Raw genomic sequence first — 27,561 nt, 5'->3', positions numbered from 1 at the left:
GAAGAAATTTTATTGGAGAACATAAATAAATATTTGGCCTGAGGCCCTACAGCAGAAAAATGGAAAACTGAATCCACTCTAACAGAAGAATAGAGAAAAGAAGAAGAACAAGGCACTTGCAGTTTAAATATTGTATGTCTGAAATACTATGTCTCATTGATATTAAAGAGGACTGTAAAAGAAAGACTAAATGTTATGCTATAACTCAATCATCAAATGTAAACTAAAGAGCCATGCAAATAGATTCTTCTCTTTTCCGTTTGCAAGCACAAGCTCCAAAAATGCTTTACATGCAAACCTAAGAAAAGAAACACAGTTTTAAATGTCTACTATCTAGAATTTTGCTAACTGGATTTTACCTTCCATTCAGGGAAATATCATGAAGGAAGAGTTCTAAATATTCATGAAATTCAAAGAACTAAAGCTTTCTTCTTTCTGAAAATTCTGCTCTCCACAAAATTACATGATTGGTCAGTAGGAAGTTCCAGCCCCTGGAGCAGGAAACTTAATGGCTTAGGAGAATTGTAAATAGCATGTTTTCAGAAAAAAATAAAGAGTTTTCATTAGATAATTAGGAATTTCTTTCAGCTTTAAACTAAGAAATTATTGGAATTTTAATTTAGTAATGGCTAAGGCTTACTTTGTGGGTGCTATAAAAAGAGATACGCTCATTTAAAATGGAATTACTGTCAGAAAACACAAATAATCAATTTCAAATTCTCATAAAATTATACATTATTAAAGGATTTCAGAGATCACTTTATCCAATGTTCTCATCTTACAAGTGAGCAAATCAAGGCCTAGAAAAAATTTTCCTTATTCAAATTAAAAAGTCAAAGGAAGGTGCGGAGTAGAACTGGACTCCCTCACATACAGCCAAGAGCTCTGCACTCTTCTGACTTCCACAGTAGGGTCTGCATCCCATACCAGGACTTCACTCAAGGGCTGAATTTTGTGGGTGTGGATGTGGGTATGTAAAAAAAAAAAAAAAAAAAATTATTCCTTTAGCAAACAGACACTAAGCAAGGGTCAGACCTTGCAGTAGACTTCAGTTATATAGTGATAAGATGAAACTGATAATGTAACTGTTTCCACTGAATATTCATCAATCAATGTATAATTACATATTTAGGTTCTGAAGAAAATGGAATTGGATAGAGGAAATGAAAAGCAGCAACTAGAAAATGCTTTCCTGAGTTGGTGATATCTGAACTGACATCTGAGGGAAAAGTAAAAGAAAAGTAATCCAAAAGGGGACGAATCATTTTAAGATAAGGTGGAGAGTCAGGCAGAAGCTGAAGTACACAGTATTTATAAATCTATTTTGGTGATTAATTTGATATGACAAGTTGACTAGGCCACAGAACAGTTCAGGATATCTGGTGTCCTGATATATGGTTTAATATTATTCTGGGTGTGTCTTTGAGGGTGTTTCTGAATGACATTAGCATCTAAATGGTAGATTGAGGAAAGCAGATTGCCCTCCCCAGTAGGGGGCAATTGGGTTGGCCTATCCAATCAACTAAAGAGGGTAGAGTAAGAAAAAATTTGCACACTCTGCCTGACTATCCATGAATTGGGACAGTGGTCTTCTGTCTTCAGACTGGACTAGAACTTGATTTCCACCATCAACTCTCATGTTTATTGGGCTCTGACTTTGATCAGAATTTACACTGTCAGATCCCCTGGGTCTGGACTTCTCAACTTCCATAATCCCAGGAGCCAATGCCTTATAATAAATTTCTCTATTCATGAGCATGTATGCACACGCAAACATACACACTCTGCAGATTCCTAATACACCTATTTTGAGAATTTTTTTTTCTTTATGGGAAGAGAGAAGAGAAAGATAAGAAATTTTTAAAATGTTTAAGCACCAGAAGTAACATAATCAAATTTGCATTTTGAAAAGGTTGTTATGCTTGCAATTCATATAGCCAATTTGAAAATGCCCAAGCAGAATAAATGATGACCTTTCAGGCAGTTCAAGTTAGTGGCAAGGCAGTTTGGAAGAGAAAGGTTCCCAAGGAGACTCTGAGATTCATCTCGGGTCATGCATTTTTGTCATCCACGATTGACAGTTCATTTCTTCCAAGTTACCAGAATACTAATTTTCTACAGACGTGGATATTTTCAAGAGAAAAGCAGTTTAAGCCTTTTCATTTATTCAGAAGGCTTAAAATATGAACCACAAGTATATTCTCCAACTATTGTTTGATCGTTTCTAACTTATAAATGGTGAAATCAAGACAGACTGATTAGAATTCTATGTATCTGTTATGTGAAAATAACAATTCCACAAATATACTCTGTACAGTGTCAGCCACATAGTTCAGTGCTTACTAAATGCACTTTCATCACCGTCTATCCTTCCATTCACAGTAAACACACTAGATTAAATATTCTTGTTTCTTCTAGAGTAGATTAAAAAGTCTATTTCAGAAAAGTAAAAACATATATTGAAGGTAATACATATGTCTTTGCTTAGAGATAAAGATACTCAATCTCTTTCTCTCTCTCTCACACACACAGCACATCCAAAATACACGGTATGGATCTGAAAAACGAAAAGTGACAATCAAATATTACAAAGAGATAAGTGATAAGTTCGTTATGAAACTCTTCTAAAAATTTCCAAAATATTCATAGATAGTACACTTAGCTCATTATTCCCATACTTCTTTAAGGGTAATCAAAATCAACATTACTTGTGTTCTTATTCTAACCTTAGTTCTGTTCAACAGAAGGCTGTCCAGCTAACTTATTTTCCCATAAACAGTTTTATAATGCCCAAGATAAGACAAATTTTTAGGAAGGAAGGTTGGTATAATTGCAGACATCCGTTTTGTCTGTCTCTCAGGGGAATATATATTATTTACAAGTTTTCAAATATATATAATTTACAAATGGATATTATTTATGTAGATATCATTTAAAATACTTTAGGGTAAAAGTAAGACATCATAAATAAGAAAACTATTTTGTAATAACTTAACAAGCTAGTATGTATCAAGTACTTATTTTTCACTAAATACTAAGAACTTTGTGTTGGAGTTTTTTGTTTTGTTTTCTTTTGTTTCCTTTCAGATTTTATTTATTTTTGAGAGAGAGAGAGAGAGCACACGCACCCAAGGAGGAGAGGCAGAAAGGGAGGGAGAGGGACATGCCAACTTAGCACTGAGTAAAGAGCCTGACTACCTGGGGCTCAATTCCAAGACCTGACACCATGATCTGAGCCGAAATCATGAACTGGGTGCTTAATTGACTGAGTCACTCAGGAGCCCCTAGATACTCAGTATTTTCAATATATTAACACATATTATTCACATCAATTCTATGACACAGATATTATTATTATCCATTTACACAGATGAGGAAACAGCCTCAGAGAAGTTAAATGACATGCCTAAGTTTTCTCAGATCCTAAATAAAGAGAAAAGTAGAAAAATAAAGATTGAAACGCAAATCTGGCTCCAGAACCAGTCCTGCTGGACTGATTCTCTAGATCAAGACTGCAGTGTAATTTTAACCAGTGCAATTCTGATTTTAATCTATATATTCTTGAAATGTTTGATGAATTTTAATTTAATATATATAGAATCTCTTTGTTCCAATCATTTTAAAAGGGTTTCTACTGAAGAGACAAGTAAGTGTGAAATAAAACTATCTGATGCTATTTCCATTGTGTTTAAAATGCTATACAGAGAAACCCTACTGTTATTCATTGTATATACTACTTCCATATTGCAGAGAGTAGATACGTGAGTATGACAGATTCTATTCTTGCCCTTAACTATTTACTTTTGCCTTCCCCATACAAAAATGATATGCCCTTTCCTATTGCCATGTGATTTATAATGCCCCTGTGGGAGAAGTATTCCTCTCTACTGAGATCAGTTTTTCCAATGGGGTATATAATACATCTGACTCCAAAAATAAGTAGCTTCAAATGCCATGGTGTTATTGGTTCTACCACTCTAGGTTTTCATTCTACCATGAAAATTTTTTGTCATACTGACTCCTTTCATATAGTTACTGGATGAAAAACATACATTCAGCAAAGACTCACAGCTCACATGGAACATGAATGATAAATAAATTGTTCTAAGATGGGAAGATTTGGGGTCTGCTTTATCAGACCATGATGAAGGGAAGGAAAACTCAAACAAAGCCCAGTAGATTCCTTGAGTTGATGACGTTGCTGAGAGTGTGGAGTGAAAACAGTAGCTAGACTTTGAGTTTAGCATTTGAGAGAGGACAGAGCTTCAGACAGAGCTCTGGAAACCTACAGAGTGCCCATATGAGTGTTCACCTAATCAGTGCAAGGAACTATCCAAGACTAGGGAAAGAACACCCAAAAAAGTGAGATGTTATAGTGCCCAGCACTCACACTGGATGGGAATAGTGCCTATTCCCACCATCTAGAGTAAAATATGCGATGTCTGAAAACTAATAAGAAATTACCAGGCCTGCAAAAAAGCAGGAAAATATGGCTAATGAAAAGCAGAAAAACCAATCAGTAGAAACTTACCTAAAACTGAAAAAGAACTGGTAGACAAGCACATTAAAAACAGTCATTTTAACTTACTCTGTATGTTCTAAAATTTGTGTAGAAACATGGAAAAGATTAAAAAAAAAAAGCCTCAAATTGACTCCTAAGTATGAAAACTATAGCATTTGAGATGAAAAATTCATATTATAAAATTAATGATAGATTAGATACTGAGGGAAAAAAAGATGAACAAACTTAAATGTGGAAAAATATAAGTTATCCAAAATATAATACAAAAGAATGTCATATTAGGTAAAAAATAAATAAATAAATAAAAAGTTAGATATAACTATGTGCTTCCTACAAATAATATACTTTAAATGTATTTAAATGTAGTGGCAAAAGGATGGAAAAAGACACCACCAGCTAAAAGAAATAAGAAGAAAACAGGAATGGCTATCTTAATATAGGCCAAAGTGGACTTCAGAAGAAAGAGGAAAAAAATTTGATATGAGTAAAGAAGCCAATTCATCTAGAGACATTATAACCCTAGTCACAGAGCTTCAAAATATATGAAGCAAAAATTGATGGTATTGCAAGAAAAAATAGGAAAATCCACAACTATAGTCAAAGATTTCAATACTGCTCTCCCAATAAGTGATTAAAAGACAGAAAGCCAGTCCACAGGTAGCAGACTAGAACAATACTACCAACCCATCTACTAAATTTACATTTATGGAGTTCTTTACCCACTAAATACCTAGGTTGGAAAAGAATAAAAAGTTGTTTTTAAATTTTTTTTTTTAAGATTTTATTTATTTATTTCACAGAAAGACAGCGAGAGAGGGAACACAAACAGGGGAAGTGGGAGAGGGAAAACCAGGCTTCCCACAGAGCATGGAGCCCGATACAGGGCTCAATCTCAGGACCCTGGGATCTTGACCCAAGCAGAAGGTAGTTGCCTAACAACTAAGCCATCTAGCACCCCAAGAAAAAAGGTTTTAAATCAATGATCCCACTCTTCCCCTCAGCATACAAACAAAACAAAACAAAAAAACAAAACCCAGAAAACAACAAAAAAAGAAGAGTTAATTAGACCTAACATACACAGAAAAAAAAAATTTAATAAAGAACACGATGGAAGTCAATGAAATAGAAAACATAATCAGTACAGAATTTTTATCAAAAAGCCCCATCTGTCAGGACACTATTAAATTAATATACCCAAGCCAGACCAGTTGAGGGAAGCTTTAGGCCCATGTGGCTTCACTGGTCAATTCTACCAAACATTAAGGGAACAGAAAAAAAAAAGTTGTATAGAACTAAATTATTTTAATTCCCAAACTTGGTAAAGTTATTCCAATAAGACTGCAGACCAGTATCTTCCATGAAAGATATAAAAACTCTGAAATTTTTTAGCAAATCAAATACAACCAATGATACATAAAAAGGATAAAATACTACGACTAAGTTGGGTTCATCACAAGAATGCAAGGTTGACATAAAATTCGAAAATGACTGTCTATAATCTACCAGATTAAGAAAGTTAAGAAAGGAAAAGTACATGACCATCTCAGTAGATATAGAAGAAGTGTTTAATAAAATCCAGCATCCATTTTTTTTATTATTTTAAAGATTTTATTTGTTTATTTGACAGACAGAGATCACAAGTAGACAGAGAGGCAGAGAGAGAGAGAGAGAGAGAGAGAGAGAGAAGCAGGCTCCCTGCTGAGCAGAGAGCCCGATGCGGGACTCGATCCCAGGATCCCGAGATCATGACCTGAGCCGAAGGCAGCGGCTTAACCCACTGAGCCACCCAGGCGCCCCGCAGCATCCATTCTTGATAAAAATTCTCAAAGAACCAGGAGTAGAAAGGAAATTCCTCAATCTGATCAAAAGGGATTTATTTAAAAAAACAAAAAACCCTAGAGCTAGTATCACACTTAATGTTAAAAAAACAAAAAAACAAATAAAAATACCAAAACTGAGTATTTTCTCCCTTAAATCAAAGTTAAGGAGGCTTTCTCCCACCATTTTTAAATTGAGATATAATTAACATATATTGGTTTCAAGGATATAACAAAACGACTCAGTATGTATATATACTGCAAAATAATCGCCACAAGAAGTCTAGTGAGCATCAATCATCACACATATACATTTTTTCTTGTGATGAGATCTTTTAAAATCTATTTTCTTAGCACTTTTCAAATATGCAATAAAGTATTGTTAACTATGGTCACCAGTCTGCATTACATACCCATGATATTTATTTCACAATGGAAGTTTGTACCTTTGACCACCTTCACCATTTCACCCAATCTCTAGCCCCTGCCTCTGGCAACAACAAATCTGTTCTCTGTACCTATGAGTTTTATTTTTATGCTTGTTCAATTCCCATTCAACATTGTACTGAAGGTAATGGGCAGCGATTTCAGCAACACAAAAACATAACAGTCATCCAGACTGGAAAAAAGTAAAAATGTCTGTTTACAAACAACATGATCATCCACCTAGAGTATTAGATGGTATCAACAAGGAAGTTACTAGAATTAATAAGTGAGCTTAGCAAGATTGTAGGATAAAAGATGAATATAAAATCAAATTTCCATAAACTAGAAACAAACACTTGGAAAATAAAATTCTAAGAATTGTATTTAATAGAGCCTAAAACTTATAAAATTATTAGGAATAATTATGAAGCAAAAAGTTAAAAACACTATAAACTCTGAAATAGTTTTCAGAGAAATTAAAGAGAATAAACATAAATGGAGACAAAGTCTGTGTTCATGGGTAGGAAGTGTCAATATTGTTAAGATATCAGTTTCCTCAAATGGGTCCATAGTTTCAGTACAATGTCAATTAATACCCCAGCAGGCTTTTCTATAGAAATTAACAAAATCAGTTAAAATTCAGGTTTAAATACAAGAAACCTGAAATAACCATAACAACATTAAAAAGGAGAACCAAATTTGAGGACTAACACTATCTAATTTTGAAGCATATTATAAAGTCAGATAATCAAAACAATGTGTTTTGGAAAAAAGATAGCCACACTGATTAATGGAACAGAATAAAGAGACCAGAAATAAAACCACACATGCATGGATATACCTTGCAAAGATGCAAAAATATTTTTGTGGCAGAAAGATAATCTGTTTAACAAACAGTTTTGGAACAACTGGGTAGTTATGTGCAAGAAAATGAACTCTGATCTCTTCCTGCTATACATGACTTATGGCTTCAGACCTAGCTATAAATTATAAGATTTAAAATTTTTTTTTGTTTTAAAATTATTTTAAAGTTTATTTTAAAATTATTTTAAAATTCATTTTAAAATTAAAATAAATTCTAAGATTATAAAAATTCTAAAAAAAAAATTTTAAGATTTTATTTTTTTTTTTATTTGAGACAAAGTGAGAGAGCATAAGCCATGGGAGAGGCAGAGAGAAAAGGCTTCCTTCCTTAGCAGGGAGCCTGATGTGGGACTCGACCTCAGGACCCTAGGTCATGACCTGAACCAAAGGCAGACACTTAATCAACTGAGCCACCCAAGTGCCCCTATGATTATAAAAATTCTAAAAGAAAGCATGAGCTCAAACTTTGGATTAGGCAAAGATTTCTTAGGTACAATTGCAAATTTAGGATCTTAAAACGACATTGGCAAAGTTATAAACTTCAACTCTTAGAATGTCAATGTTAATAAAGTGCAGACAAGCCAGAGAATGGAAGAAAATTATTACAGCACATAAATGATCTGTGTCAGATTATATAAAGGATTCTCAAAAATTAATAATAAGAAAACAAGTATTCTAATTAAAACTTTGGTAAAATTTTGGACCAGACAGTTCACCAAAGAAGTTATATAGATGGCAAATAAGCACAAAGATGTTTAACATCATTGCTTTTACAGAAAGGCAATTTAAAACCACAATTAGATACCACTACAGACATACTAGAACACCTATATTAAAAAGACTGATCATGAAAATCAGTAGTAAATATGTAGAAAACTAGACCTTCCATATAGTACTGGAAGGAATGTAAAATAGTAAATCCACTTCAGAAATAGTTTGTTAGGTTCTTAGAAAGTTAGATACACATCTAACAAATGACCCAGCCACTCCATTCCTAGATATTTATCAAAGAGAAAAAAAGAAGTCAATAAAAATACTTCTACACGAATTTTCATAGCAGCTTTATTTGTCATAGTCAAAACGTGGAGATGACAGGTTTGGTGAATGGATACACAGCTGTGGTACATACACACACAGGAATGCTACTCATCAATGAATAGAAAGTACTGATACACACCAAAACATGGATTGATCTCAAAGTAATTAGCCTATGTGAAAAAAAGCCAGACAATAAGTAGCATATACCATATGATTCCTATTATACAAAATTGTCAAAAATGCAAACAAATCTATCCTGATCGGAAACAGAGCGTGACTGCCTCAGATACAGGTTGGGGAGAGGCAAGGCACAAGGAGTCTTTGCGGGGAAAAGGTTCATTATTTTGAAAGTGGTAATTATTTAATGGATATATACTTATGTTAAGCTTACCAATTTTCATATTTTAAACACATGCAAGTATGTTCCTTTAAAGTTGTTAAAGGGGAAACAAAACAAAGTTGAAATTGGAAATTATATAGCTTCCAGCACTATCCAGGACAGAAACACTTGAATTGGCGTATTATAAAACAGCAAATTGTCTCTTTTTCTTCTTTATTATTTTCAAATCACCGTAACAAAGAAAGGTAAAGGTGTTCTGACTCCTTTTCACAGAAACATCAAGAAGACTATATTCTACTGAACAGTCCATTTTAGATCTGGACCCATTTGCAGTCCTTGGCACACAGACTAAAATAGACCTTCTTTTGTCCTGAGAGACACAATCTGTTTGTAACACCCTTATGTGATTAGATATGTGATGTTAGCTTTACTTCAAATAATTTCATACTACTTTATTGCCAAATTACATTATATAATATGCCGATAAGTTTTTAATTCAAATATTCATTCACTAACCATTTACTGAGCAGTCAAAATATGCAGGCACTGGCCTGGATCCTAAGTTAATAAAAATGAAAATGAAATCGTCCTTGTTTTCAGGGAACTATTCTTCTAAAGGAGAAAGTTGTGTAAATAAGTAACTACTATACCATACGACGCATGTGGTAAATAAGAATTATAAAGACAGAATTGTAAGCAAACCAAATGAAGGTATAGTTTTGATGGGGGAGCCATTGGAGTGCTGGCAGAGCAAAAAATCTTTCAGGGAACACTTTGTAGCCTAAGTTCTGAATAGATTGTTTTGAAGAATGAGAGTTGGTGAGGTAGACAAATGAGGAGAAGGATATTATATATGAGACATATGGATGACTCAGTGAACTGGAACCAAAATAACTAAGTGAAAGACATAAAATTCCATGATAATGTTTAATGTATAATATGCCACTGCTACAGTCTGACCTTTATCCTGAAAGCAGAGGAAAGCTTTTAGGGAATTTATGTAAGATAGTGATATTATCAAACCAATACAGAGAAGGAATTAATTCACACATAGATATTTAACCCTGGCTTCTTAAAATATAATAGCACTTTCACCAAGAGTGTCAATGGTTTACTCTAATCTCTTCAAGTAATGATTTGTTTATGTCTTTGAAACCCAAATGCTTTCATATTATTTTTCTGTCAAAACACATTATCCACTAAAGAGATGGCCAAAACGTTTTACATAAGAAATATTTAGTACTGGGGCGCCTGGGTGGCTCAGTGGGTTAAGCCTCTGCCTTTAGCTCGGGTCATAATCTCAGGGTCCTGGATTAAGCCCTGCATAGGGCTCTCTGCTCCGCAGGAAGCCTGCTTCCTGCTCTCTCTCCGTCTGCCTCTCTGCTACTTGTGATTTCTCTCTCTCTGTTAAATAAATAAATAAAATCTTAAAAAAAAAAAAAGAAAGAAAGAAATATTTAGTACTTTTTGCATCTTTGAGGTAATCCATGTGTAGAATATTATTTCTACTTATATCTGTTCTCTGTGTCATTATCATCTTAGTGTATTGCCTGGACACTTCTGGGCTTTATGGGGAACACTGTCTTGGAAACCCAAGTTGGTTGAGATAGAAAAGTGTGCCCATTTTCTCTAATTTCATGACTTTTCTCACAAAACTAAAAGCAGGATTATGCATAGGATAATCAGTTTTGTTAAAGGGAAATGTTGAAAGCTGTGATCCTTGATAATACACAGAAGAAAAGCATTTGACATAGAAAAGTTTATTAGACCCATCTTTGACATCTCCCTCCCAAGGAAATAAACCTCACTAATTGATTTGTCCCTTCTGGTTAAAGGTTCCTTCCTTCTACTTGTTTATGTTAAGATTATTATTGATCCCTAAAATTCTGTGATCAAATTTTTAGAAGAGACTGTATCTTAAAACTCCTCTGGTTAAGTCATTTCAAACACAGAAGCATGAAAACTCCAGTGCAATATTTCTTAACGTGGTACACATTAATATTGCTAAATATCAGAACATGTACAGTGTAGACATAGCTTCAGGTTCTAAGAACATGGAAAGACTGGATCAACACTGCACATATATTTAAATAGCCTTTTTTAAAAAGTATGTATTGATACTTTGCAAATAATTCATAGAATATAAAATATTCAAAGATACTTCCAGTTGATATTTACGTATAGAAGAAGATTCTGCTTTTTCTAAACACTAGAAAAATAGTAGGCAGGGAAGTTCTAATTTTTTATATATGATGGAATAAAACTCAATTGGAATGAAAACCTGAGTCAATAAGAGTTCCTACTGGGTACACATAGTCCACAAGAAACACCCTGCCAACAACTGCCTGAAAACATTTGTAGAATTAGCTATTTTTCATATCAATTGAGTATTTATTGACTTTTTTCTTATCACCAAATGCCTATAATCTTCTCAACAAACACCCTGTCTTTCCCATTTTTATTCATATTTAGTTTTTGGCAACTGCTGCTTGTATATGTTGGAGCAAGACCAAATTTAGGAAAACCTGTAAAGTACAAGAATTTTTCTTTGGCTTACCTCCCACCTCTAGTGTTTCATAGAGTAACAGCATTTCTCTCCATCAATGTCTTTCCTGGATTCCTGGAGTATTGTTCCCACATTCTCTTTGGCTAAACTCCACTGAGGTGTTAACTCCTACAAACATATGTTAATATTTCTATGGAGCTTTTGCTCTCCAGATAATGGGAACCACTGTGAAAAAGACCAGATATGCGCTGTTCATGGTGGCAGCCACATTCACCATCAAAAAGCCATCTCTGCTTCTGAGGGTACATGGCAAGTACCATGTACTTCTTCCAATAATAAGTTGATCATTCATGAATTAAACCAGCATTTATGTTTAAAGAAAGTAAAATGAAAGCATGCATATTAAATTTGTGCTATTTTCAGTTAAAAACACGTTGCCCATGAATTTCTAACTATTGCATGTAATATTTTCTTTATAGTATAAAATGTTTAAAGAATGGGGAAAAGGAAGTAACAACAGAAGATCTCAGGTGAATAACGATTAGGTATTTTATGAGAAAGAGAGGCTTCTAAACACAGGTCAACCACTGAACTTCACATCTCACCTGAGGCAGGCCGGCCACTCCCGTCCACCAAATGCAGTTCCCTTGGGACCTACGCTGGATGGACACTCAAGGTCTCATGAGGTAAAAGGCTAGGACACTTGCTCTTTCTGACCAGGCAGTGCTGTGGCTGATTAATATCCACCCAAAGCCACAATCACCTTCTGATCTGAGGAGCAGGTGACGTGGAGATTCTGAAGTGTCTTGATAAATTATGCAGGCATATCAAACAATACACACGGCAGATCAAAAAAATTCAGTTCACTAAAGTAGTTGCTTTGTCCTTTTAAGAGCTGAATCTAGACAGCTCATCATCAATCACTGACAACTCCTAGCATGACAATGTTGAAAAAAATTAGTATGACATGGATACCATATAAAATCTATTTTCCTTCTCAAGGAAATTTTTGGGAAAGGAGAGAGGAAGGGAGAAAAATAAACAAGGTTATTTTACTCTAAAATTTTGCTTTTTCCATTCTTCTGGCAGCAAAAGATGAATTTATTTACCAATATCCAATGCCTTTCCAATACTACATCTTATCCTAAGCCTTCCTTCCTCCTTGCCAATACAAATTACACCCATCTTTCAAGCATCTTTCAAGACCTACATAAAGGGTCAAATGATATCTGGTCCATGGCACCATTTTGTAACCACCCAATTTCCATGTGATTCCTCCAGCAATATACACATATGCTATCTATGCTTAAAATATCTCTTCTACTACAGTCACAAAATATAACTTAAACACACAGTTGTTACTTTGCTTTTTTGGGTTTACCTCATTTCCTTAACTATTTAGTAGTTCTTTAGTACAAGAAATTTTCCCTTGCATATGTTGGCCTTTCAATAAAGATTTAGTGTTTAAAAAATTATAGGAAAAATAATTCACCGTACCACTACATTCAAAACTCACAAAACAGAAAGTTAATCTGGTTACATAAAATTAAATACATGGGGATTTAAAAAATATATAATTTGTAGTTCATTAGACCCCATATTATTCCATAAAGAATTTAAAGCAGTAAAAAAAACCTTTAAAACTGTACACATTTACTTTAGTAATACATATTAATAATGAATTAGCAAGTAAAACTAAGATGCTTCTAAAACCAATATATTAAATTCAACAGCCATTAATTCATGATAGGAAACCAGTTGTTTTCACTGATTGACAACAGTCTTACTAAATTTCATGATTATGACAAATGTAAAATAGCTTTAAAAAAATAGATGGGTTTCTATATTACCCAAGAGAAAAGGGAAGGATTTACTGGGCCTGTGGACCACCTCAAGAACCTAAGAAGGAACTCTGTTTGCCTTTATCTTTTTTATTTTTTATTTATTTTTTATTTTTTAAATAAGAAGGTAGGGGAGAGTAAGTCGGCTGACATAAGAATCCCTGGCTGGACACGTAAGGCCTTCCGAGTATGGTCCTCTCTCAGCTCCCCCACTTCTGCCATCAGAGGCCCATCACCACTATTCACACAGAGATGTGGCATGTTCAAAGAGGTCTAAGCAGTCCAACTGTGGGCCTTTAATAGGAAATCCCTACCTTTACTTTATTTGGCTAACTCTCTCTTCCTCCAGGATCCAGCTTTGATGTAACTTCCTAGGGGTCTCCATTCTTAATTTGCTTAGTTTGGGTATCAAGTGAGTATACTTTATACTCTCATTAGACCTATTCCCCACCTTAATTCACATTTGGCATTCTCATGTAAATATTCATTTTACCCTCAACCGTATTCAGGCTGATGGTAGATTAGAACCACAGGGTTGATCTTAAAACTGGCTTTGATCAGAAGGTCAACTCCGGGCCTCTCATTTCAAGGCACCCCCAACAGTTACCAATGGGGTTTTATCAACACTGACCAACTGAAGCCAACTCTGAAAAGTTATCAAAAAATACTGAAAGGAAACATATGGTCAAATTGTGGTTGTATTACTGCAAAGGCCCACAGAGGCAGGAGCTTTAGGAAATTTTCCCAGAAATATTCCTCTTTTGATTTTCATGAGCTTGAAAACAGAACATGCCCAGTAACATAATAGTAATGTCAAATTCCAAAGGCAATCCTATGATGGCTTGGCCAGCATATAATTCACTTGATAGAATTCTAAGGCTTTCATTTCTCATGACTCACACTGTTGGTGATTTGAGATTAGGCCACAAAAGGAACAGACCCAACTTCTCACTAAGGGTTTGCCTGAATTTTGCAAGACATTTTCCAGGGGTAACAAATAGTGCTATAATATAGTTACTGACAATTTAGTCCTAATTGAAGGACAGAATCTCACCAATATTTTTACTTGAAATATTTATCCATGACTAGTGCTTTCGAGTTAATCAAAATCAAACATACTGTTAAATATTTAAGTTGAAGACAGGGTTAAGGATTGTAGCTGGGGTCATGATATAAATTCAATTCTTTACACACCTCTTTCAGGGTTTAAAATTTAGCTAAGAAATAATGTAAGACTGTTAAGTTCAGAGCCAATGAAAACAAATGGGATAAATGCCATATTGGCACATCGATAATGCATGCTGCATGAATCCTGTATTTGGCAGGAGCTCTAGGCAAAGGATTTGATAAGGTAATACTAATACTGTTTAACTAATACTGTTTAACAGAAAGTAATACTAATACAGTTGGATATTCAACTTTCAAACGTTCGGATCTGAGGTGAAGAGGCCATTCAAAGAAAAAAATTTCAAATGGATAATAACATGTATAAAACATATTCCACCCTTTCTAGTACTCAATTACAATTAATATACATGGGCAACATTTTCCCATTATCATCTTGGTAAAGTTTTTTGAAAGATGGTAATACCCACTGATAGTGATGAGATTTTCAGCACCCTTATGCTCTACTAATGAGAATATAAATGTATAGAGCTTTTCTGTAGAGCAATCTGACAAAATGAAAGATCTCTCCAAAATAAAGATTCTAAAGTCTTTGACTCCACAGTTTCTATTCATCATTCCAACAGAAAACAATTCAAAAATGAAATCTGAATCTCAGGGCAGAAGACCCATGTAGCAGTACATTTAAGCTATTCCCACCCCCAGCCTTATTCTGAAACAGCCAGGTTTAGGAATCACAGGTGTATAAAGATTGTTAATGTCAAGAAAAGATGTTCATTCAATGTTAACTGATTAAAAGTAAACTACATCTTGTAAGTTCTTAAAACACACAGACACACATACACATATTCAAGACTGAAACTATAGGAGTGTTGATAATTATTTCTAGGTAATGAGATCCCAGAAAAGGGATGTGCACATGATTGTTATTATTATTTCAGGTAATTTGTATTTTCAAAATGTTATATAATAGATATGCATTGCCTTTTGAATTATTAAAAGCTATTTTTACAAAACTAGTATTTAAACATCTTCTACTTCCTAATCTCAGAACTACCTCAAGGGTGTTTTAAAAATGGTAAGGATGCCTAGGTGGGTTCAGTGGCTTAAGGGTTTGACTCTTCAGCTCAGGTCTTGATCTCAGGGTTATGGGTTTAAGCGCCATGCTGGACTCCACTCTGAGCAGGGAGCCTACTTAAAAAAAAAAAAAAAAAAAAAGGAAATTCAATTTCTTCACCCAAGATTAAAAGTCCTGAATGTCTTAGAAGGGGTGAGGCCCCAAATTATGTATTTTCAGATGCATAAAGTTTGAGAACAGTGTAGTCTCTAACAGATATTTTATACTATAATCCCTACTAAATATGAGATAAAATTATTAACTGACTACTTAACATATCTCAGTGATTCTCAAAATGTTTGATCAGAGGAACCCTCTACATTCTTAAAGTTTTTGAAGACCCCAAGAGCTCTTGTTTATGCATGTTATTTTTATCGACATCTACTAAATTAGAAATTAAACAAAGAAATTATTTAAATATTAATTTAGTAATTTGCTTAAACCCAATAATAAACTCAGTAAGGGTTAATGGAAACAACATTTTACAAAAATATTTTTCAAAACAAACCAATTAGTAAGAAAATTGGCACTATTTTACATTTTTGCAAATCACAATGAATTCTACATTAGAAGACATGTCTGTTTCTGTTTTCAATCTGTTGAGATATATTATTTTTGTTGGAATATGAACAAAATCCAGAGTCACACATAGTTAAGTTGGGTGAAAATGGAAAAGGAAAGAATATTTTGGCCTTTTCAGCTAATTTTGGATATACTTCTTTGACACTACAACAAAACTCAACAAGTGGTAGCTGAATAAAAGGTAGTTATGACATAAAATCGGAAACCCATGAATAGCTTTTCCCACTCTGTTCCATGAAACCCTTGGTTTATCTTGTATTTTGAGTGAATTTTTCATGCATGCCTGAATTCATAACATAATACCTTGGTCATCTGGAAAATACTGGTTTACTGACTTAGGCCAATCTTCTAAATGGCTACATATTTCATTACACAATATTAAAACAGCAGTATGAGGTAGCCATCATCATGAGAGCTAACATCTCATGATGTTAGATGCAAGTTTTTAAAAATTACAATTTTCATATGAAAGTTCATAATTTATCTCTGGTAACAAATAATGTCAGTTTTCCTTGAAGTGACAGACCTACTTCATTCATTTTTGAGAAAATAGTCTAATAGCCATGTCTGAATAAGCTTTCTGTCAATGTTCTTTTAAGTAAAATGATATTCCATAAAAAAGCAGCAAGCTAATCTTACAGGCCACCGACCCAGAAATTCTTTTCCTAATGACAATCATTGGACTTTGGTATGCAGCACAAGCTTTGTATGTGCATTTTCCATTTCACCACACAGATTATTAAGTTCCTTTAATAAAAATTAAGCATTGTAACTGTTTGATCAAAGATATTATTAAATGAGAGTATGCAGCAGTAAAGAATATAAGGACCATTAGTACATTTCAGTGCTGTTCCCTTGATTCACCTTAAGAAGCCAACAGTTTCACCTACCTTGACTTCTGCACCATCAGTGAAAGCATTAAAAAGTACAAAAGGCAAATAATATCTTACTATTGCTATGAAAATAATTTTAATCCGAAAGACCCTTAAAGGAGTCTGAGGGCACACTGGTTTTTGCTGACCGCATTTTCCAGCCCTGATCCATTGAGAAGATTAATAGGCAGCAGATGTCCTTCCACCCATTGAAATAATGCCTATGGCCTCCATATGTTGAACTTTCACCACTAATACCCTCTTAACACTTTTACTCCCAATAGCTCAGTTCAATACCCAGCAGTGTCCCCTGGGTAAATTCCCTAATCAACATCTGCACATTATCATCTGTTGGCATTATTCTACAAATTAATGAAATATTATATAAACCAGTGAAATATGAGTGCAAAAGGAAAGAACGGATACTTAAATCTAAGTTCCACAAAGGGATGGGATTTTCATTGTTGAATTTACTGCTGTATCCCCAGCAACTTGAACCATGCCTGACACATGGGAAACATTTACTAAATGTTTATTGAATAACTGATTTGTTGTTTCTGTGAAAATAAAGTGCATCTTAGATGCCTTCACAAATTTTAGAAGCCAAATTAAGTGCTGGTATGGCAAGAGTAAAAGATAAGGAAAGAAGTAAGAAAATCTAAAAGTCTGTATTCTCATCACTTTATGTTATTGTTCTAAATATAGGAAAATTAGAAATCATAGATATCCTAAACTGTGATATATCCATAAAAGTTAAGGAGGAATCACTCCCACTGATTAAAATTTAAAAAAAAAAAAAAAATCTATCAAATGTCTTTTTTTTCTCATTTACACTTTGATGATTCCCCATAATTTTACAATACTTATCAAATTGTTCTAGTATTTCCACAAGTTCTTAAGTTTGCCCAACGGCAAATTGATGCCAGCAACATTTTACCTTTCTGATGCACCATCACCATCTAGTGTCAATAAGTGGTAACTGCAAGCTTTACTCCACAGACCTTTGACCTTGGCTTTATTTAAAATGGTTGGGGGCGGTAGGGAGAAGGAAAGAAAAGAAAATGTATTGATACTGAGATGCAAAGTGAATGCTTCTAGATCTTCCTTCTACACATTCTGAATCACCCTGAGTTCAGTTTCAAAATTCATATACAAATTATAGTATTTTTTAGATTTAATACACAAATCTGTTTAGAGTAACACATATTATCTTTCCAAAAATGTTGTCCTGTCTCCTCTATTTAGCTTTTCCAAGTGAAGATTCACTTTGTGACCCTTCTCTATTTGCTCTTTAGTATGAAAATAGGGCTGAATGACAAGTTTGACTTAATATACATTTTAGCTAACACTGTTGAGTGTGAAAGCATTAAGCACACTTGAAAGCATAAAGTACACAGTAGAAAGGGTGATAACTCCACTACTGTGGGGTAGTAAGTAACAAAAATCTCAGAGCTATACATAGGTGATCTACTGTAGCAAGTGAATACCAAGATACCAAATGAAACCTGCTGAGCATGGTGCCTCCTGGAGGGGAAATGCAAACTGTCTAGAGCCTACTCAATGAAATTTAAAGAAACCCCAACAATACTCTTCTTACTGAAAGGACCATCTCCAGAAATCTCTCTCAGAATTGTGAAATTCTACCATTAGAAGTTATTTTATGTATTCAAGTGCTGAATCACTATATTACACACCTGAGACCAATATTATATTGGACGTTAACTGGAATTTAAATAAAACTTCTTTAAAAAAAGAAGCAATTGTACACTTAATAATGGTAGTTTCTGCTAGAAGTTATGTTCTTATGCAAGAACACTGTCCGCTATTTTAAGTTCTTAACAACCTCTTGATACAGTTGGTTAGCTGAGACTTGGTCTAAGCCCATGCTCATTCACAATGTACTGGGAAGCAGGCCTTCTGTCTGGAGAGTTGGAGGTCAGCAGGCAGACGGGAGGCAGTACAGAAAGCCAAGTGCAGAAAGTAGGAGCACAGAGTTTTCTCAGCACTCCTAAGAAAAATCTGATTTCGTAGCCTGGATCTTTCCAAGAAGACTCCACATTGCAACACTATTAAGTTCTTCTGAAAATCACACTATCCCTAAGTTAGTAAGCTCTACAGGTTTTATGTTAAAGGTAGGACAATCCAAACTGTTTATTAAGCAGCAGTTTGAATCTAGGCTAAAATGCTACTGTGAATTAAGGGGTGTGACTAAAGATTGGTTGTTTGCTTTCATGCGGCTGCACATCCCCTGGGTGCCTGGCGTGAAGAGCCATATTTACCCCACGGAGTCCTGCAACAGTCCCAGCCCCATGGCCCTATCTCAGGGGATGCCTGAATTGAGAGCAGGAACATTAGGAGTCATGACTCCTTTTTTTTTAACCAGGAGAACTTCATGGGCATATGAACAATGTAATTGCACAGGGCCTCGCTATTGGAAGGGTACTGAACTTGGTTTCATGCTCTGCTGTTCCCATACTGAAATTCTTTTACCTCTAAGCTTGTATTTTTTAAGTGAAGTCCAATGAGACAACAAACATGTACATGAGCAGATAAACCACTCACAATATGCACGCCTGCCAGTTCTTGGCTCCCCATTCAAATACAGTGCATGTAGTGCCCCTTGTGCACAGAATTCCAGTGGGCCCGTGATGCTTGGAAGTTTAGAAACACTCAAAGTGAATCCAAGGTATGCATATTACATCTAAGACAGAGTGAGGGACTATCTTTCCATGAGAACCACAACTTAATTCCGATGAAGAAAACTTGTTTGTCAGAAACATGAATGACCAAGACACCCCATCCTGTCCATTCTTATACTTTTCCCTTGTATTAGCCCTCTACTAATGCTGAAAATGAGGATAAAAGAGGATGAGGGAAGAGGACAAACCACAGTCCCTTTTGCTTTGAGTCTTTCCTTATCAGTAAGGTAAGAGCGTATCGGTGGACTATAAATATATTAGATACATTCACTAAGTGAAATAAAAACAGTAGAGATTGTTTAATGTAGCATTTTCATTTTTTTGATAAGAATAAAAAATATATGCAGGTATGAGCTACAAAATGCAAACTGTATATTTTAGTGATGTACATAGCAGGTGAATGTTTTTACACTTACATTTAAAATAGGCATTACACAACATAAACAGTAAAATTTATGCTAATAATTTGTTAATTTTTCTTTTTACGAATGGAATTAAATAGAAAATAAAAACACCACGACAAGTTGAAAAGTCCATGGAAGAAAGCTATTCGTATTTTAGAACCTTTAATTTCACATTTTTTCCCTGCCTTTTGAACAAAGACGCTTGCATTTTCATTTTTTACTGGGCCCCACAAATTATGTTCTTTATACTTGGTAGTGCTGCTAACCCTCTCAGACCACTTAAAATATTCCTTGGGGAAAGTCAAGTTATCAAAATATCCTCTCTTTTTGGTGAAGGCTAAAATCCTTTTTTCTCTTGGAGTATGCCCTTCCTCTCCAAATAGGATAAAAGATGTATTACATAAAAAGTAAAATGTTTACTTTTGTTTATTTATATTCAGAAAATCTCTGTTTTCCCTGTAAAGACACATTTAGAGAAACAGCAGACTGCTCCTGTTTCTACTTTTAGAAATAGAAATTTAGTCTTTAACTAGAGTCAAACAATGATGAAAATGCATTCTTCCCGAAGCAAATAAGTATTCTTTAAATCATTTCCAGTCCCTGAGCTACTCTTCATTAAGAGATGTGAAGAGGCACTGATAGTTTCAGACCACTGGAAGACCTTTTAAATGGTTTCCTGTTATTCACACTGGAAACCAAAGCTCTGAGAATATGACTTCTCTGGAGCTCACTTCCTCTGAGCACGTCCCCCCACCATTTCCTTCACTGGAGGGACTGATACTCTGCCTGGACATACCACAGGACACCTTCTCCTAGGTGGACAACAATGGGTCCCTGGGGGTGGCTGATGTACCAATGGGGAAAATATAGAACTTGAGGTCTGAGTTAAGTCTTCATGTGCATAGTCTTAATGCACCAATTGTTTGAGGATGTTGGCAAGATGAAATAAATTTTATAAGTATGTCAAGAAATGAGGCCAAATCTCAATCAATTCATTTTGTAGAAAAAAACTGCAAAAGAACACCATCATACTGCATTTTTATATACCTACTATGAATACAAATTTAAAAACATTTCTCAAACATACATTTCTATTTGGTCTCAAAACAAAATGACCATTGCAGAAACACTATCACTGGATGTAATGATTATTATATTCAAGAACAAAGTAACCTTTCTTATTCTTCATGTACAGATGACAGCAGGAAATGTATGAACACAGAGAAACCTGCCTTTCCCTCTCCAGAGTCAGTACAGTCACTGAGGACAACAGTCCATCAACCCAAGAAGCCAGAGAAAATGATGCTTTCATTTTCAAAGTAAGTATAGTTTCTGCTTTAAGAAATAGATCATTCTATCTGCTCTAGAGCAGATAAGCATGAAAGTTTAACTCATGTCTAAATCAAAGGGAGGTTAAAGAGAAAGAAAAGTAATTGATATTATTGAAACATTAAGGATTAATGCATCACAGAGTTCTTTATCTTACACATTTAAAAAAGTTTGGAAACACTGGCTTGCCCTAGGTTACAGTTAGAAATGGGAAGAGCCAGAATTTCCAGCCTGGCCTTATCCCAAAGTCTTAATACCTTTCACTCCTCTATGCAGCTGCTCACATAGATAATCTTGTTGTCCTGCAGTGAGGATATGATTCATTCATTCAGCATTTATATAAGCCCCTACAATTTAAGTAGTAAGTCATCTATTGCTTTAATTCCAAATAAGTGACTATGTTACCTAGAATGAAGATAAAATTAACACTGATATTCCTATCAATTGCTAATATTTTTACTGCTTTAGTCAACAATACAGTATTAAATATTTCAAAGTTGCTAAGAGACTAGATCTTAAGTGTTCTTAGCACAAAAGAATAAATGACAATTATGTGAGGCTAGAGAGGGGTTAGCTAATACCATGGCAGTAATCATACTGTAACATATAAAAGCATCAAACGAATACCTTGCACACCTTACACTTACAGTGTTATATAGGTCAGTTGCATCTCATTTGAGAGAGAGAGAGAGAAAGAATATCAAACCAGGGAAATCAATACTGTTTAAGAAAAGATTTTTCTCTATTAAGTGAAGTCTAAGCCCAGATGTTATAATTTTCTTGGATTATAAAGACTTCTGCTGATAAAATTATGGAGAGCTATTTAAAAATACACAAGATGCCCACCTTTCTAACATGGCTAGATAAATTATCCACATGCTGTGAAAACCTATTTATTCACGGGCAAGTAGTGCCTTTTATTGGGAAGAGGACAGGATTTCTCCTTTTTCTATGGGAACATTTACTGCTTTTTGGGTGAAAGAAAAGGGTGACACTTTGTTCGGTGTGAAATACTTCCAAATATATTCAAGAAATTGCAAACTATTTATAGAAAGTCTTTGACAGGTTTGAGAGAGAACCTGACCTTCTCTTTGACCTCACCAAATCCCACAACAATATATTTCCCTATAGTACAAAGGTATTAAATTATTATTTCAATATGTTATTGAACTAAAAGAAAATCTAGGAATTAAGGATAAAACATCTTTGAATCTTCAACAATGTTCATCATTGCATTCTAATATAGTAAAAATATCCTCAACCTCCACTATTACTTTGTAGCATTTATATGTTTACTGTAGTTTTTCCTATTTAACCCCACATCCATTGTCATAAAAATTATGCCATTCAGCCTCACATTTTGTCACTTCTTCAAAATCTGAAAATAAAAGATAAAATGACTAATGGCGAGTATCAACTTTCTTAAGACCTAGATGTTTATGTCTTTGAAAATCTGTCAGAAGTTTAGTTAGACATCATTAAATGTTTATTCACACAGCTGTCAGCATATAACATACGGTCTTCCATCTTAAAAAGAACTTCTGTGAATCTGTGATATCTACCATTAAAACCAAATATTTCTCCTCTATGAGTTACTCGTTTCTTCCTCTACCAACAGAAATGGTGAATGATTAGCCCCTATGAGCTCCTCAATCTCTGCATCATTCTGTTGACAAAACGCTGGCTGAGGTCTCCTGAAAGAGGGTGGTGGTGTACCTGTTTGCTCTGTATCTGCAGCTATAGGCATCACTCATCTTTGTGTGCTCCATGATCTAATCCAGAGCTTAGCATGATGTTCAGGGGATCTTTATACATCTGAACTCTGTAATGGAACAGGCCAAGAGATCTGCATAAAAACAATGCTTAATTCAAAAAAGTTAAAAACAGGAAACAGGATAATCTTCTAAAAGGAGCTATGGGGCTTAAAGTCTTACTCTTTCCCTATTTTACATGCACTTAGGGAGCTAGCTAATTAAAGAAATCCTCTGGAGAATTTCTTGTAAAGGGAAGAATTCTTTGGCAAAGCAAATAATCAACCCTTAATTTATAAAGTACTTATGCAGTTAGGTGCCTACAGTATCACCAAATAGCTCTTTGGGGACCCCTTGTCATTTATTTGTCTATGTAAGCAAGTAACTCCAAAGAAATGTTTAAGAGTCTAAAGAAAATTGGGGAGTAGGTGATTTAAGCTCTTAATTTTGATTCTCTATAAAAGAATTTTGTTAATAAGGCTATATTTGCTTTCCTGCTTAAGCTTTAAGCATAGACTAGATAAAAGAATCTCCACAGGTAACTTTCTAATATTACATTTATTTTAGACAAAGGGTAATAAAAAAGTTTTCTATGATTAAAATAAAGCATCTATTGTGTTACTGATTCATCTTTGATTTGGGAGCAAAGTTTTGGTACTTCTTTCTCAATAATGACAACTTTTAAAAAGTCTATTGTGAAGTTTTTTTGTTGTTTTTAAAATAATTCTCCACCCCAAGGCAGACGAACTGAATTTTTATTATGAATTAAGATTCAAAGTTTCACTGTGGTATTTTGTCATCAAAATTCAAAGCTTTGGAAAACAAGCATGACTATTATTTTGGTACTATGTATGTAAGAAAGGAAAGAACACACACATCTATACTTGTTTACAGGCCCTATTTTTCACAAAATGTCCGCTCCAGATTTGCCATATATAAGAGATTTTGGGGGTGGCAATTTCCCCAGGCAGGATGAAGCAGAAGCAGCACTAGGATACTGACCCAAAGTTGGAGTTTCTTAGTAAGCAGTTTTTTGTTTTGTTTTGTTTTACCTAGGATACATGCGTATGTGTGTGGGTTGGGGGGGGGGGGGGCGTTAGGTGACAGTAACTGCAATTCTGTAAAAACTAGATTTCCACAAACTATTCTTGGTTTCAACCCTATTCTGCAATTCCTAGGCCAATCTCGATCACAAACATAATTTATTTTATATTTATTTTGCCTTCCTCTCTCCCTCCCCCCTTCCTTTCTTTCTCTGGGAAAGGAAGGAAAAGCAGTAAGGTAAGTTTCTAAAATTTGTGTATGAATTACATGTTAAAAAAAAATAAAATTGAACTGCCTGAGAAAGTAACATATGGTAAGAACCTTTAAAAGAAAATCCTAGATAACGTGTAAAACTCTCTGTGTTGGAGCCCCTGCCTACCTCCTTAGCATTATCTCTATACACGTGGCTAATTTCAGTTTCAAGAGTCTGTCAAACTGTTTCACACTTCCATGGCTTTGCATTTGCCATTTTCATTGCCTGAAAATCATATATTCACTGAACATTTTTACTAAGATCTACTCGGTGTGAAGAATGGTGACCAAGATATTCACAGCTGCTGCCCACATAAGACTCGGTGTCCTTCCTCCCTGGCAAACCGTCTCATCTTGCATCTCCTGTACTGCTTTCTCTGTGATACGGTCCCTGACCACTTCAGGCAAGACTCAGCAATCCTTTCTTTGAGACAGCAGTACAGCTTTAATATATCTTGCAGTCTTCACTAAAATGTTTTTCACGAGGTTGCTTACCTTCCTGAACCCCTTAAAAAGCAATCCCTCATTAAAAGAAACTAACTATATCTTCTCATTTTTCTATCAACATAGTGCTTAGCACTGAATGAGTTCATTATTATAGTGACTACACTGAGTAACTGATTTGTCTGGAAAGAGAAAATTGAATTTCAATCTGAATATTGTTTTACATGTGTTAATAAAAGCCTTTGCAAAGCACATATTTATAGGAAAGAAAATCAGCACAAAATTTTAAAATGGGAAGTTGACAAAACTACAATGAATATAATCTCTTACATGAATATGGTATCTTCTTACAATAACCCTCAAAATTCCTCAATTTTGTTCCTTGAAAGATAAGAATTATGATGCTCTTCTATTGCTCTCCTAAGTAATCACAATTATTACGTGACTCTTATATATGTGATATTTTTATTGCAAGGGTGGTTATAATTACTATCTAGAGTCACTGAACTCTTTAGAAGAAATATGCTATTTAATTGGAAATACACAATGGTAATAGAATCAGCATCTATTGAATGAAAGCTGAGAAGCTGGCCTTAGGAAAAGAAGATTCCTGATTCTTTGTGAACAGAATGAAGTTTAGAAATTTGAAGCAGCCTTTTTTTTTTTTTTTTTTTTTTTAATTTTAATTCCAGTGTGGTAAGGAGTTCTTTAAACCACACAATATATGTATATATGCATTAGATTTCAATGTAAGCTAAGGGCACCATAGATCCTACTGGGCTCGAGTCATCAAGTGAACTTGATTGTGCTGATTAAAAATATATTTATTTAAAATAACAGAGTAGGGATACCTGTAGGGTACTTTACTGAATTAATTCTAAGTTCCTTGAATATGGCTATCCTATTATATTCACCTTTTCATTCACTCCATTTCCTAGTACATTGACTTTACCACAGTAAATCCCCAACAAATACTAGTCATTTTTATTTGGGTCTCCTACAAATAATAAAAGAAACTCAGATAGGAGTTTCACTGCTTTGGGTAGTTAGAAATAAAACAGACGACAAATGTTTAATAGGAAAATGCTCTGCAAATACTTGACAGATTTAATTAACTACATGTGGTACCAGACACCTTAACAGATCATGCCATAAATTAGGAGGAGTCGGGTTTTGGTTAAATTTAATGGAAACTGTTTTAATACCAGCAGTTGGCTAGTAATAGAATGGATTTAATATAATATACAATGTTTCCCACTGGTAGATATTGTCCAACAGAATGCATGGAAGGTAGCAGAGGTCTCCTTAGCTGGGAGGCTGACAGAACACCTGATAGAATCCTGTGAAGCTCTGTTTTGTAAGTGCTGTGACAGAGAAATAAGCATGGAGGAGTATATTTAATGCATGTCTTAGTTTATCCAACTATCTTAAAAGACTGATAATGTATGAATTTTACAGTCTATAAATACTTGTCCTCAATGTTATTGAGTTGTGGATTGCTTCTGGACAACATCTGAGACTCTAGGGTCCTACAGACTTCAGGACTGGTCATAAACTACCCTGGAAATGATCATCACTTTCCTAGAAAGGTAGGACTTCCTCAGAAACTCATATACAGTGGCTCATTACTTAAAATCAAGAGGAGTCATTATAAGATTATGCATTTTCAGAGGTAAAACACTTAGATAAATTCATGGACCTACCTCATTAAAAGATTAGATTTCTGCAATCAACCTGAGTTTGAATTCAGTCTCTAAAAGAACAAAGATGAGAAGAATTTTCTTTGGAATTTCATGAGGAACCCCAGCTCCTCCAGCCAATCTTAGCTGACCAATATGCAGATACTGGCTGAAGTACACCTTTTTACTTTTTAAAAATCCCTTGGCCCTGAGGCCCCTGGGTGGCTCAGTGGGTTAAGACTCTGCCTTCAGCTCAGGTCATGATCTCAGGGTCCTGGGACTGAGCCCCACATCGGGCTCTCCGCTCAACAGGGAGCCTGCTTCCCCCTCCACTCTCTGCCTGCCTCTCTGCCTACTTGTGATCTCTCTCTCTCTCTCTGTCAAATAAATAAATAAAATCTTTAAAAAAAAAATCCCTTGGCCAATGTATATCTAATGAGGAAAAGCAACTTCTGCAAAAGAAAATTAAACTGCAGAAGGGTGCTTTCTGGAATGGTATTTGGCTACTATCATTCTTTTAGGCTCCTTCTTGCAAGCAGCAGGAATTTATAACTTGTGGAAACAAAGGTATGAAATGCAGACATTTGTCCTTCATTGTGCTATACTCATAAAACTTAGCAACATTATAGGGCAAAAATAATTATAAAAAATGTTGGAATAAAAAGAAAATAATGATTGACTTTTGGAACTTCTAAAGGAAAAGATTAAAGTGAAGTGAGTGTCAGAAACATACTCTTCAACCAAAAAACTACTCTTCAGCAATTTGAGAACTTCAAACTTCATTATCTTCCAGTGACAAAGAAAAATGTCCTGTGTAATGTGACTTTTTAGTTCTCCCTGGAAATAGTTCGTGCATTTCAATACCTTTGAAGAGAAAATGGACTTATTATAGTCAACCTGACTGTCATG

The 27,561-nt window shown here is 34.7% G+C and overlaps 1 protein-coding gene across 5 annotated transcripts in view; it reads right to left on the bottom strand.

Annotated features, from left to right (window-relative positions):
• SGCZ (sarcoglycan zeta) overlaps positions 1-27,561 on the bottom strand; it is a 1,087,941-nt gene that overhangs the window by 717,492 nt on the left and 342,888 nt on the right. The window contains exons 2-3 of one of the 5 annotated variants that reach the window (XM_082715515.1): positions 26,677-26,726; positions 23,045-23,304 (exon numbers count right to left, since the gene is read on the bottom strand). The exons of the other annotated variants lie outside the window; for them this stretch is intronic. Of the exons in view, the coding sequence (XP_082571641.1) occupies positions 23,045-23,047 (3 nt within the window). The 5' untranslated portion in view covers positions 23,048-23,304; positions 26,677-26,726. The remainder of the gene's footprint in view (positions 1-23,044; positions 23,305-26,676; positions 26,727-27,561) is intronic. 5 annotated transcript variants of the gene reach the window in all.

Source organism: Mustela nivalis, assembly GCF_964662115.1.
Source record: "Mustela nivalis genome assembly, chromosome: 20".
NCBI lineage: Eukaryota > Metazoa > Chordata > Mammalia > Carnivora > Mustelidae > Mustela > Mustela nivalis.
This window is presented reverse-complemented; position numbering and strand designations above follow the sequence as displayed.